Consider the following 14513-nt stretch of genomic DNA (forward strand, 5'->3'; position numbering starts at 1 on the left):
GACGATAAGTGGAGCACCTCAAGAATTCCACCTCAAAGTTAAACGCGACCGTGATACAGCTGCCTTCACCACGCGTCTGCCGCTGGCAAGAATCGTGCGCTCGTACTCAATGAACGCAAAATCGTACAAAATACTCACTAGATCGGCCCGTAATTTATGTACGGGCCCAAAACTCACAGGAACAGGACAACTGTTCTACTCAGCAAGGTATATTTTGTCTCAATAATATCTTACATCTCTTATGAAGAAATTATATATAATACATATATTTACTGTTTATTACCACTTATGTATTTGTAATTTACAGTAATATTTGCATTGTATATCCTCTCGTGTACGCTATATCTGGAAGCTCAGAACTTTGTCAAATGAAACGCAAAATATCTTCGCCCCGGTCCTTTATTTAAATCTCTCGGCGACTAGTCTTTGTAGCAGTAGCAAGTCAACCTGAAGTTTCCGCAGTAGCCCCCTCTGCGTCCGATGCTCTGGCAGTGTTCATGACAGGTCCATTCGCTCCACGGACAGCCGAAGCCACGACCTGTAAATATGGTCACCGTACAAGTGTTTGTATGGCTCCAACATCCAAATGTACCGGGTAGCTCTTATTTCTATGGCATAAAGGCATAAAACAAATCGGGAAAATTTCACATACAGGTATAATTTTATCGAAATCAAATCAGATATTTGTTTTTTGCGGCTTTTAATATATTGCCAACTTTCCCTCCACTCTAAAGTAATGTCAACTCTACACAGGAAACGCAGACATGGTATCCTAAACTTGGTTTTCCACCGAGGGCCAGCGCTCCAAATCTGAATTTCCAGCCCTATTTTTAATACGCCTTCCAATAGCTCAAAAGCAGCAGAAATTCGTAGAATCGACTAATAATTTATAGCATCCTTATGCCGCTTTTCTCGGGTGTGAGTTCTTTATACCCAGTTATGACTATCAGTAGCGAAATACGTTGAATTATTCTATTCTTTTGAAGTTTTCTTTTCTTTCGTTTCGCCAATGATGTAAATATGGAGGGTGCGCCACCTTTAATGAACCAAGATTTAATGACAGCGCAGTTGTATTACTCGAAGAAAATACACTGTATAATTTTTGCGGTGCAGAGGAGAAGCGGATAGTAGCTTCTGTCGTTAATAATCCTTGCTAATAATTTTTATAAATTTTCTTATTTGAGAAGTCCTCTCCTAATCATTAAACTCTCAATGAGACACTTTTACGTACCCACACGATGCATCTAACAGCGGTATTTTCAGCAACTAACCAATTGCTTACTCATTTATTCGTACTCATAAATAACCACAGCGAAATATAAAAAATACCACGTGACGGCACTCAAGCCCACCAGGCAAACCATCACCCTGAAATAACTTGATTGAAAGCTGCGGATTCGCCTGTCAACCACCAGAAGTGGCGGCGCATCACCTTTATAATGGCATGCAAAGGAGGAACAGCAACAGGAAGTTTCGCGGGGCGTCTGAGAGAAAAGGCACTAACTCGGTCGCGATGCCGGCTTCTTTCCTTCCCTTTATTTTCTTCTGGCTAAGTCAGAGGCATCCTGTTCGAGGGCATTGCTTCACAAGGCGGGCTGCAATGCCGCAACGTGGTATTGGTGTGGTTTCTTTATCAGTAAGAATAAATGAATGCGGAATTAGTTCGTCGCTGAAAATACCGCTGTTAGATGCCCCTCGTCGGTACCAGCAAGTGTCTCACTGACACATTAATGATTAGGAGAGTACTTTTTGAGTTGGATCATTAGTTACAAATAGTTAAGTCTCAACGAAAAATTACTGACCGCTTCTCCGCAGTAGTGCGAAAATTATGCTCTAGGTTATCTTGGAGTAACGCCATTGCACTTCTTTTAAATCTTGGTGCATGATAGCTGGCACCCTGTATACCATTCCAGCTATGAAGTGCCTTTACATCACTAATTATGTATTTTTCCGAAGAAGGAAGGCGTACTGCAGAGTTGAACCATTTATGGTATTTATGTATCCATTTCTAACATTCTTTTGAGGGTTTTCTTGTTTTTTTCTTTGGTTGTGTGGGGATATGTATAAGTTGCAGAGTTTTGATTTTGTCGGAACAGTTTTGTACAAATTATACTTTCTCAGTTTTTTCCTATTTTTAATTATTTCGAAATTGTGTTGCACCAATATCTCCAATTAGGTGATTATAATGAATGCAGGTGTTATTTTCACAAAATCTGCAGTTTTCTGGGAATGCAGGACATTCGTTACACGGTCGTCGTATTCGATTTTTATTCGTGCTGTGAACGTTTTTTTTGTGGACGTTTTTTGTTTATTCTCAGGTTTTGGGGCCGACGCATGTGATAGCATATCTTTTATTTTTTCTGATCACTTGTGTGAACATTTTTGTTGCTATTTTTTGTTCTTTGGTTTTTCAAAATTCCGTTCGACGTATTGCTCTATTTACGCTATTATAATGGTTACGCGTGTTACTTCCGTCACATCTGCATTTTTATAGAATTGCACAGCCTTACACGGGTCGTCGTTTTCGCTATTTTCATTGGTATTCTTAATGTTTCTTTACGAACTTGTTTATTCTTGGGTTCCAATAGGATATGTATAAGATGCATATTTATGATTTTATCACAACATTATTGTGAATTTTTTTTATTTAAATGAATTTTCAAGTTTTTTCATCTAATTATCTTAATTTTGCGCTATTATAAGGACCGCAAGTGCTACCTACGTTCGCCAAATCTGTAGTTTTATGGAAATGCAGGGTCTACATGGTCCTGGCTGTTGGGGTACTCGGCAAAGATTGCTATGATTTAAATTATTTCCAAAGGAATGCTTTCCTCTTTCAATGTTTATATATCAGAGCCATGAAACTAGGCTTATCTAGCTGGAATTTTAACCGCTTCGAGAATATTCCCCTAATGCTGTAGAAGGCATTTATTTTGAGGGAAAATCAAAACAATGGCATTATACCTTGTCTTACAGTGAGACTCAGGAAAGATTTAGTACTCACGGACACGGACCAAAGGCTTCGATGGATCTACTTCGGTTCCACTAGTCATGGTCAGGAAACCTGCGAAAATTAGCCGCGCCACCCCTTTCGCCACCAACGCACAAAAGCAATGCCGAAAACGAGACCGGTGTTCAGAGCTGCTGCACTATCCGTCTTATAAAAAACCAACCGCAAAGTCTGAAAGAAAAGTACCTTATGTCTTGCCAAAAATAGCGTGAGGTCGTTGGTGCTTGATACGAAATGACGCGAGCGTCAAGCGAAGGACTTTTTTGTTGCTTACACTTACTATCACACACGCACATTCCGAGAATCTCTAATCCTTGCTTGATTGATTGTAGGGTTCAGCCCGCCGACGTTACACAGACGATGAGGCGCGCCGTAGTGGAAAGCTCCGGATGAAGTGTGACAACCTGGGGATCATTAAACTGCACAGAAATCTCGAATACACTGGCGTTTTCGCTTTTCGCCTCCATCAGAAAACCGGCAGCCGCAGCGCGAAATGGAACCCGCGTCCAAAGCTCCACTCCTGCATTCCGCCCGCGGTGCCAGATGCTTGTCCGAGCTCAGTCTCCGGGATACCATGAAGCCTACGCATTGCGACTGATTCGTTTGGACCCATTACAGTAAAACTTACACAATAGAATCCCCAACAGGACAGCAGCTGAGAAGAGCCTCATCTTGGTCCTCCGCAGGACGTTGCACCTGCAAAGTTGCAGGCGTTGCGGATATACTTCAAATATCGGAAAAAGGCTTTAAAAAGGTTTTGCACTGCCTTTCAATCATCCTCAGTCATTTTGTCAACAAGATTTGTTTTTTGGAGGTTCAGGTTCGAGCAAATGAGTTAGCGAACTCGGCACACGCGCAAAAATAGGCTTCCTTATTTACATGCGCAATACGAGCTTCCATCAACAAAAATTTTGATATTTCTTGCTTAGGAAGCGCTGCTCAGCGTCAATCAGCCGAAAGGCCGTATTCTGAATCCCTCCTCCACTCCATTTGCTCCATCCACTCGGCTGAGGGAAGGATTCCGCAATGCTTATGAATGGTGAAACCGATTTCAAACATCTCCTTCACTGGAGGCTTGAGTGGAGAAGAACTCAGAATACCAGAGTAAACGTCGCTCATTTATCCACTGGTGCCTCAATTAGGGAGCTCAGTTTTGCCCCGCTCAAAAGAAATATAACACTGAAGAGAAACCCCAAAGCAATGTTCATTTGGTTAACCACAGCAGCTTAAGCGTCTTGTGGACAAAGCGTAAAAGAAAACTTAACGTCAGGTCGGTGGTTTCCGGCATACGTGCCTTGACCAAGCTTGCTTTGTTCTGAAAAATGCCTCAATAATGCAAGGGTACAAACGCTGTTTGAAAGCATGCAAACTTGAAGAATTGTTTTAGTGCCATTGTACAAATGTTTTACAGGCAACAATCACCCTTGTGGAACTCTCGAACAAAAACCTTACTGGTACTGGTCTTCTTTGACAGCGGCAGCCAAAAGGGCTATTCAAAGTAAACCTGCTGAAGTTTACAAACATGGGGGCAGTGCAACAAAATAAGAAGAATAAAACCGCTGTGACGAATTGAGAGGACTGTATCAAAGTAAGCCATTACACGAAGACGGGCTTAAAACCACTATCGTAAACGTCTGTCGATAGCAGCGGCTAGTATTGTGGTCAAATGGGTCATTGCTTTTTTTATTCATCGCCTTCACGATGGTGCGTCCATGGCTCATTTTTGGTCATTTGAGAGCGGAACGAATATAGACCTGAGCAGAGGGCACACTGGACGAACCAAACGCGTTAAAGTTAACCTAAACACAATATTTCGCAATATACAACGAGAAAAGATATAATACTTGGCCGGTGTATTCAGGGTGTGTTTTTTGACTAATAGAGTTTCCTTGAGGGTCAGGCATTATTTAAGCCACCAGTCACCCAATGTGGCTGGTGGCTGGAAGCGTTAGTTAACTTGAATGGTCAAAAAGGCGGTCTCCGTGCTATACATTTAAAACTTTCTGCTGTTCTTTTACTAATATTGTATTATTATTATAAATATTCTCTTTTCTTTTTCTCACTTTGTCAATTTAGAGGTAAACGCAACTTTTATAGCACTTTATAATCCTCCAGCACCGCCAAAAAGTCATGATTTTCTGATTACTTGATTGGGTATGCACCTGTAACAAATGAAACGCACCAACATCAAAATAAGCGGGCAGAGAGCACACGTGCCCTCTAAGGCGATATGGAGAATGTCGAATTGGTGAAGGCACCAGTTAATGGGTCTGTGTAAAATGAGCGCACCAACTCTCCCCGGCTTCGTTCTTGCGTTGTAAATATGATGATCTGCGTGTTACATATGATGATGGAAGCTCCGTACCATCTACTTCAACAACTGCTTCGAAACGTGGTCGTCCACGTTAATGCACCGCTAGGGCAAGTCTACAGCAAGCTGGGCCGCCTCTTAACCTAACCTCCGTCTGTGGACCCGACTGGCCAGAAGTGCCAAATCCTAGCTACCAAGATGAAGCCACGGCTGCTTTAGTTGGGTGGGTGTCACGTGTCGTGGACGTCCAACACTCCGCGTGTGACGACCGCAGAGAGCGGCTTTGTGGGTATTCGTAATGTCTGCTTGCGTCGTGGCCTCAAACTGCTGTTAGTAACTCTGGTTCGTGACACTTCCGAGAGCTCTAGAAATGGCGGGCCGACATTTGACAACATCCGTCAGTCTTCATCGAAATATGGACCAAGAAAAAAATTTTGCTTACTTTGGCCGGCAGGAAATTGCATCCAAAAGCGAGATATGAGGATAAGATCAGCACGGCAGCCAACGACGATAAGCTAGGCTGCAATAAATTCGTTCTGGTCGAACAGGGGATGCAATTTGAACGAGAGTGCCCTAACTGTCACCGTCCACGACATATCGCGGTATTTGTACTACCAGCACAGAGGCAGTTTTTGACATCCACCACCAAAAGTGACACCATAGCCACTTGGTTGAATGCAATAGCGAGGCAATACTAGGAAGGGAAAAACCGTAAAAAACAAGCCTGAAATAAACAGAACACGCCATAGCCAGGACACGTGCGGCCGAAGGTCAGAGAGCGCGCTTTCCAGAAATACCACCCAAAAAAGGCACCGCCACGTGTCTTTACCCTGCCCTCACTGAAAAATACCGCGTGACTAGTCGAAAAAACAAAGTCCCAGAGACAAACTCGGGAAACCACCCAACGACGAGACACAGAAGCGGAAACGAGAGAGGAATCTGTCTCTTCTCGCAATCTTTGTGTCGTCATAGCGTTTGTCTTTGTTTTCGACGACAGTCATGTGCCAATCAGCCTGCATTAAAAAACCTCTTTCACGAGAAGAAGGGCCAAGGTTCATGCCACCAAGTTCCACACATATATTCCTAGAATATCGACGGTTAATATGCCGGAGCGTGCTGCGCGTAGTGTTCGGAGAATAGCACACCAGTGTCTTCCTGGATAGGTCTCGCTTGTTCGGCAACGCCACTCCAGAGCAAAAATTGCTCACATGGCGTCTACGAAGGGCAAACTAAACAGCTCATACGCTTCTGTTGATGCCGTAGAATCTCCGCCGCGACTTCCGCTTTCATTGCATAAAGGGGGCAACTGATTTTGTTTCGAGCTGACGCGTGAGGCACCGATAGGCAAGGAATGAAACCCGGGCCACATAAACGGCATGGAAGAGACATGCTTTGAATACAAATATTTTCTCAGCCAGCGATGGTTTAAGACAGACGCATTTCGACTCTGCACCGTGGTCAGCCGCGCTACTTCACCTGAAGCCCTGGGAAAACTCCTAATAATTTGACGCCCTCACCCCGCGTCACTGGCGATTTATCACTCAAACGAGCCGAAGCCAATGGCAATGCTCTTGCCTCTTTCAACTGGACGTGTTTTGTGTCTTGTATGGGTGTCTTTAGATCTGACAATACAACAGATGCAGGGAAGTTCTTTAAGCCATAGAGTTCCGGTAAGGTTGGCTGTTTTGGAAACCAGCTGCAAAACATTCAACAAGTAACTAATTCTTAAATTTGTTTATGAAAACAGTTATCAATTGCGCACGTAGCGCTCATTTTTTAGCAAAAGAACCGTTATCAGTTAATATTTTGTTTATTTACCATCCGTACGCTGAAGAAGATTGACAGAAGCGCGAAAGCTAGAAGTGCGTCCAAAAATCTCCGAAAGTGCGTCTAATGATAATATAAAACGTTCGAAAACCTAAATCGCCAACTTTTCCGCCAATTTTTTGGGCCAATCGCCAATTTTTCGGGCAGTAAGAAAACGCATCTACGAACGATCTAAATGTAGGCCGATACGTGGTTTATGAAATGAATGTACACTACAGTACTTCTTTTTCATGATCGACGCACCTATTGTCGTATTTAGCACCGTCTGTTTTTTTGCCATTTTCAACTAATCGCTTTGACACACTGCAAGTCCGTTTTCACGCACGCGCCGAGTGTGCCGACATATAAGAGAGCTTTTCGCCTGACCATTAGGTCTATGAAGAAAGTCATTAGATTTTTTTTATACAACGCAATTGGTCACAATAAAAAAAGCTTTCGCTTGAAAAACCTTGCTAATTAGCGTCACGGTTCCCCAGCTGGATCAACGAAATGAATTTGAGATGGAGCGCGTCCATTACCTTCCGATTAAATGGTTCCTCTGCGGACTGGTGTTTTTGCATGGTCAACATATTTGCAGTTGTCCGCTACCAAACGCGCAGCTTTTGTGCGGTTGTAAACGACGCTGTGCTGCAACATCAAGTCAAATGACACCTCCCGTAACATTACGCCCGCCATTTCGTTCAACGATCTGTACGAACCGTGAAAGCAATCTAAACCAAGCGCATTTTCGCTTGTAGTACACCAAAAAAGGCTACGATACAGCTTCAAAACCACTGTCCCGCTGAGCTGCCGACTATGAGCGCCGTATTTCGTGTTCCCATCACCTTTGCCGCGAGGGGCGCGAAATATGCAAAGTCTTCTTTTTTGGCTTCCTCGCGAATTAGGGGTTGGCAGGGGAACAACTGAATTGAATGAGCTTATTCCTCCGACTAAGAAGGCGCCACTCATTGAAGCACCAGCGTCGCCATTGTCATCACTAGCCACCGAAGCATTGAATAAGCCATTGGGGCGCAGGGCAAACCCTTTCGACTATAAGACGTCTTCGTGCAGCCCTCTTGGTAACCCTACGCGTCAGCAGAAGGCGTGTCGGCTTGCTGAAAACCAGCACGAGATCTTCTGCGGCCGGGCTTCGTGATAGGCAGCTCAGTCGAGCGTGCAAAATAACCACGGGAAGGTTCAAGGGTGAGGTATTGTTGTTCAAAGCTCGTTTCTTCCGGGCACCGCCATGCATCTGTAAAAATAAACAAAATATTGCTCCGTTAGGATGGAAGGAAACTTGATACTTTCCTTATTTAATTTTAATTAATTCATAGCACCCATAAAGGACCTCAATAGAGGGTATTACATAGAGGGGGGGGGGGGGCATACACACACTTAAAATATACATGTGGAAAGCAGAAGTAGAAAAACAGGGGAAAAAAAGGATGGAGATGAACGAAAAAAGAATACTTCGTTTCAATGAAAAACACAGAAAAGAACAAAAAGAGGCAATTTAAGTAGTACAAAATATGGCAGGAATGCAATGTGTTTTAAGCAAAATAATTTGAACAAATAAACAGATTGCGCTTGCGGAAGAAGGCACTTACAGATGAAGTTTCTCTACGGAACTAGTTAAATACAGTTAAATACAGAAAAGCGATGAAGGAAAAAAAAGAGAAGAGCGTGGGGTGCACAATAATAGATTTCAAAGAACAATGTAATTCAAATCATCACAATTGGAGAAGCAATTCTGAAATTTAGGTATGTCAATTTGGGTTGCTATATGTGAAAGTAAATCGTTCCAGTAGTTATGGTGTGGGGCAGTAATGAGTGTGCATACAAGGACGAGTGACATAGTGGCCGCTTAACGTTGTTGGGATTACCCTGCGTGGAAAAAAAGCGGATGGAGGCTGAAAGAAATCGCTGTGAAGTGTTGGATGGAAGTAGATTTTATGGAAAAGGGACAGGCGAGCATACGCACGACGAACGCATAACTTATCCAGTTCAGCACGCTGTTTTAATGCTCTGACGCTTGAAAATATAAAATAATCAGAAAAGATGAAGCGAACAGCACGGTTCTGCAATGACTCGAGGTTATTTGTGATATGATTGTTGAGGATCCTAGATTGGAGAGGCATATTGTATTTTTGGACGAATAAGGCTGATGAATGCAAGTCTTTTTACATCAAATGGGGCTTGTTTTAGATTACCCCCGAGTAGTTCTAAAGAGCAGTTTGCTGAGGAAATGATGACGTTAATATGGTGGTGCCATGTTAAATAATTCCTGAAATGAAGACCAAGATATTTGTACGTGTTCGTTACCTCTATTGCAGTATGACCTAACTATAAAAAGTTGCAAAATGGAGATCCCACCTGAAAATGACATTTGCTTTGTTTAAAATAAATTAAGGTGCATCAACCATTTTAAGCACGAGGAGTTAATAGTATCTAGGTCAGATTGGAGACTGCAACAGTCGGTATCAAAAGAAATGGTACGGTACATTACAAGGTCATCAGCAAATAGGCGAACACGAGATGATACACACCAGGGAAGGTCGTTAATGTAGACTAGAAAAAGTAATGGGCCTAATAGCCTACCTTGAGGGACTCCTGATGTTACTAGAGCGAAAGCAGATGCCTGATTGTTGACAAATGTAAACTGAAGTCTAGAAGTACGGAAATCTTTGAACCAAGCCAGAACGTCGGGATGTAGATTAAATTTTAGATAGCTTGAGGAGTAGTCAATCGTGAGGAACGCGATCGAAGACTTTAGAGAAATCTAAGAAGACTGCATCAACTTGCAAACCGGAGTCTACTGAAGTATATAAACCATTAGTAAATCCGGCCAATTGGGTCTCGCAGAAGTAGCCTTTGCGGAAACCATGTTGGAATTGGAAAATAGTGTTATGATCTTCTAAGTACCTAATAACTTGAGAATGCATGATAAGCTCGATAATTTTACAATTGGTGATAGAGAGATGGGTCGGTAGTTTTGGTGGTGAAGAACGATCACCGGATTCGAAGAAGGGTGCAATTTTCCCTATACACCAGTCATGTGGGACTGAACCCTTGGATAAAGACTGAGTGAAAAGTGCTTCTAATACTGGAGCAAAGCTTAAGGAAGTATTTTTTGTACTCTATTGTTAATGGCCATATGATCTCATGTTGATGGAATTTTAAGGTAATTGAATAAAGATAAATTGCCCCATCAGTAATGACGATTTCAGGCATTATTCCATCCATGAAACCAGTTGTGATCGGTAATGAAGCAACGTCTTCCCAAGAAAAAACCGACGCAGATGAGTTACGTATCTGCGCGTATCCATATTCCGGAACAGTTTGGCCGTTATGATCTACAATAATTATGTCAGGGTAGCTTTGAGGCTTGATTTGGCGCCAGAATTTCCGAGGGTTGTTACATATCATGGATATTAAGTCGTGAGTGTAGATATTGCGACGAGTAGATTTAAGAAGGGATTGGCACCTCTTGCCACACTCTACTCTTTATAGCACAGCCAAAAACCAAGTCTGTTTTTATGTGTTTGCCTGTAAAGGCGCTTTTTCATATTGTTTAAACAGCGAAGTGCCCGGGTGAACCCAGGCACTGCACAACTGTTTCTAAGGGTTAAGGACGGAATGCACGACTGAATCACATTCATAAATGTTTTTTTTTGCAGTCATCCGTTCTAGACCCTGAACGGCATTTCTGCTTGCAGGGAGGGTCGGAAGTTAATGGGCGGTACAGTCGACTAGAGGTGTACTCATCCAATTATTTATCAATGAATCAAGTTACACCCCAGCATTCCCCCCATGTAAGGGGCATTCCCTGAAAACACAAACTTTTGTGAAATAAGTCCACGCCGCCAAACATTTTTTTTAATGCCTGCGACATCAAATTTGATACGTTTTCAGGGGCCTAATTTGCACGTAGGCAGCACGCACCGGGATTCGGTCAGAACGGTCCAAGTCAAGATGGTCCCGGACAATTGATCGCGGAAAATGATCCTGGTCGATGACCCTGACTGGGTCCTAATATGAACCCGGTAAAAATGGTCCTGGAAAATATCTTCCCAAATGGAAGCACGGACGATGTGTTACCAAGTAGAAACCGAGACGAAATGATCCCTACTCAGTTTGAAGTGTTCGAGGCATTTGGCGCAAATTGTCACGGTTAATGAGTTCGCCCACATTAGTTTTTAACTGATGTCCTGTTTTCTTGTATTTATTATTGCACATAACTATATTTCACGTTTTCTTACTAGCCGCCCTGTACGGGTACGGCCCGTTCGTCACATGAAGATTTAGCATAGGCCTGTTGATAAAATACCGGTTAGTAACAGCTGAGGACATTCGTATTGGAATAATTTGTAATGAGGGCGTTGTTCTAAAAGATGCCGGGAGGTTTGTTCTTTTATGGCGGTTGCATTGAAAGAGGTGGGGAGGGGGAGCTTGGATATTTTTGTTTTGTTTTAAGTTTTCAAAAGGTTAAGAAAGTACTATTAGCATTAGATGACGTCGTAAGTGGAATAAACGTTTTTCGGAAAGTAGCACCTCCTCAAACGGATGAGCTTCGTGACTACCTTTGGCAGCACGAAAGTGGTACGTTACGCCGGATACCAAACGGGTGGAAAAAGCATTCTCAGGAGATGTGCACCAAGATGCCATCACAGCGTCTAGAACGTGCATGAATCGACGGGGACCGGAAAACACCTGACCAACAACCTTGCGGAGGCATGGAATAGAATATATTCCAGCAATGTCTGCCATTGTCACTCGTCTGTACGGGGAGCGACTCATCCTAAAAATTTGCAAGACAAACGTTACGATTTCAACTAATCAACATTTTTTGATGTGCAATCACGAGATATTCCACGTTCATTTATGAGGGGTGTTCACATTAATTAACTAGGGTGCAGTAGTAGTTATTATTACAAAATATTTTCCGCAACAGTAGCACAGGTGCCGTCAGGAGTAATTGGAACACTGTAGCTGTTGCCGAACCGCGATAGCCCATCCATATCTCTCAGACCACCCCTTTTAACCTGTTCGTTTCTCCCGTCCGCCACTTCCATAAATAATTCATAGTTTTCATGTGCCCCTGCATATCAAGCGCGGCCTACATTGCGCGGATTTCTGATATGTAGCGAGCAGTAGCTAGCAAAGCTAGATTGTCCACGAATTGCCTGTGTATCATCGCCCTGGCACCCGGATGCCTTGGCCGGGCAGCATTTGCTGTTTTCTTGAAGCGTATTATCCCGCCAAGTATCCTGCAAGTATCCCGCAGCAAGGATCGTGGAACACCCTGCATTTACACAAAAATGCTTATTTTGGCGAAAGTAACACAATTACTTTTTCACATTTTTTTATTTGAAATCCAAACATCCATTTTCAATGTATTTAATTTACCCGTTATACCTCGGTGGAACGGGAAGGGTTTCAGTTCATGAGCCCGTTTAATAAATTGAATCGTTATAACGGCGTAAGTGGAGGTAATTGGACGAGCAGAATTAAGAAAGCAAAAAGAAGTAGAAGAATAAAATTTTCGGGAAAACATTTATTAAAAAATATGCATATTATACATATCTTCCAGACCAAAAAATAAAAAATGGCCCCAAGAAACCGCTAAAAAAACAGCATTTGAAAACGGCAAAAAACCGTGTAAGACCTTGTAATTCCACAAAAATGCAGATTTGGCGAAAAAAACACCAATAATCGTTGAAATAGCGGAAACGAAGATACTTGGTTCAGCAGAATTTTGAAATAAAGTGAAATAAGAAAAAATAAAAACAGAATTTTTATTGAAAAGCTATGACAATAAAAATGACTTTAAATATATCTCCTCCAAAAACACAAGAATAAACTAAAAAGACCGTAAAAAGGCGTCCAAAATTCTAAGAGAAGATATCGAAAACGGTGGCAAACCCTGTAACAACCTGCATTTCAACAAAAATCGCAGATCTGGCGAAAAAAGCACCAGTAATTGTTATATTGGCCTAAGTGCAGATTATTGGTAGAACAGAAGCTTAAAAATAACAAAATAAAAACTAGACAGAAATTCACAACAGTGATCTGACAAAATTAAAACCAAGTATGAAAACAAGTGTACGCAGAAAAGATGTTCAAAATACCAATAAAAAAATGGCTAATATTGCGAGAAACCGCGTACAGCCTGGCAGTTCCACAAGAAGGCAGATTTGGCGAAAGTAACGTTTCTAATCATTATAATAGCCTCAATGAAGATAATTGGTAAAACACCATAACAAAACCAACACATAAGACAGCTAAAAAATAAATTTCACAAGAATTACCTGAAAAAATAAAATATGCATTTAATACATCTACGACCTAAACCCAAGAATAATAAAAAATTCCCCAAACGAACGTTGGAAATACTTATGGGCCGACTATTCAGTACTTTGACTTCTTCGGAAAAAATCAATACTCGAAGAGCAAAGTAGTGAATACAATATCAAATCGAAGGGCAAAAGCAAATCGAAGAGCCAAGTAGTGAATAAAATATCAAATCAAAGAGCAAAAGCAAATCGAAGAGCAAAGTAGTGAATAAAATATCAAATCGAAGAGCAAAAGGAAATCAAAGAGCAATAAAGTGAATGAAATATCAAATCGAAGAGCAAAAGCAAATTGAAGAGCATAGTAGTGAATAAAATATCAGATCGAAGAGCAAAAGCAAATCGAAGAGCAAAGTAGTGAATAAAATATCAAATCGAAGAGAAAAAGCAAATCGAAGAGCAAAGTAGTGAATAAAATATCAAATCGAAGAGCAAAAGCAAATCGAAGAGGAAAGTAGTGAATAAAATATCAAATCGAAGAGCAAAAGCAAATCGAAGAGCAAAGTAGTGAATAAAATATCAGGTACGCTAGTTTCCGGCGATGTCGGTGACAAGCGCGTATGGGCGAATCACCACAGTGGAAGAACAAATGGCCGCATGTGTGTTTCGGTTTCCGACGAGGCAGTATCATAAGTACCGTTGTCGTGCCGTTTTTGTCGTCTTCTAACTTAAAGCGGCACGAATCCATAGCTGGTAGGAACGGCGGAGACGAAGGTTGTGGGAGCAACTGCTGATACTGGATAACAATTGCACACAGGGCTGAAAGCAGTTCTTTGCCACAAGGGTACAGCAGCGATATTCTTCAGAGATGGTATCAAATGCACTGAGAGGAAGAGATCTGGGGGCATGATTTGTCCGTACTGTGAGAACTAAAGGGGACTCGTCGCGCCTAATGTCCAATATACTATTGCGTGAGACCACGTTTTAGCTGTTTGCTTGCCTGCAGCGACACGAAACGTGCTTCGGGTATGGTTGCTCCCGGTAACGGCGTGAAAGCTGAAATAGAAGGTGACGCACAAGAAAATGTCAAGGCCTC

At 42.2% G+C, this 14513-nt stretch overlaps 1 protein-coding gene across 1 annotated transcript; it reads right to left on the bottom strand.

The window, feature by feature from the left end:
* Positions 1-226: 226 nt before the first annotated feature.
* LOC144169127 (defensin-1-like) lies at positions 227-5931 on the bottom strand. Its single transcript, XM_077698155.1, has 4 exons — positions 5764-5931; positions 3639-3706; positions 3005-3064; positions 227-538 (listed from the first exon to the last, which is right to left on the bottom strand). Exons 2-4 carry the CDS (start codon positions 3679-3681, stop codon positions 420-422), a joined length of 222 nt encoding a protein of 73 aa, XP_077554281.1. The 5' UTR covers positions 3682-3706; positions 5764-5931; the 3' UTR covers positions 227-419.
* Between the last annotated feature and the right edge of the window lie 8582 nt (positions 5932-14513).

The sequence above is a fragment of the Haemaphysalis longicornis genome, unplaced genomic scaffold, assembly GCF_048455015.1.
Source record: "Haemaphysalis longicornis isolate Haplotype H1 unplaced genomic scaffold, Haemaphysalis longicornis Haplotype H1 scaffold_2, whole genome shotgun sequence".
NCBI lineage: Eukaryota > Metazoa > Arthropoda > Arachnida > Ixodida > Ixodidae > Haemaphysalis > Haemaphysalis longicornis.

Bases quoted from the DNA above. Each gene is read 5' to 3' on its own strand.
- LOC144169127 (XM_077698155.1), bottom strand. From the start codon at position 3,681: ATGAGGCTCTTCTCAGCTGCTGTCCTGTTGGGGATTCTATTGT. The intron at 3,065-3,638 runs GTAAGTTTTACT...TAATTTTCGCAG, and splicing joins CCTGTTGGGGATTCTATTGT to GTTTCCTGACCATGACTAGT. The intron at 539-3,004 runs GTGAGTACTAAA...CCATATTTACAG, and splicing joins GAAGCCTTTGGTCCGTGTCC to GTCGTGGCTTCGGCTGTCCG.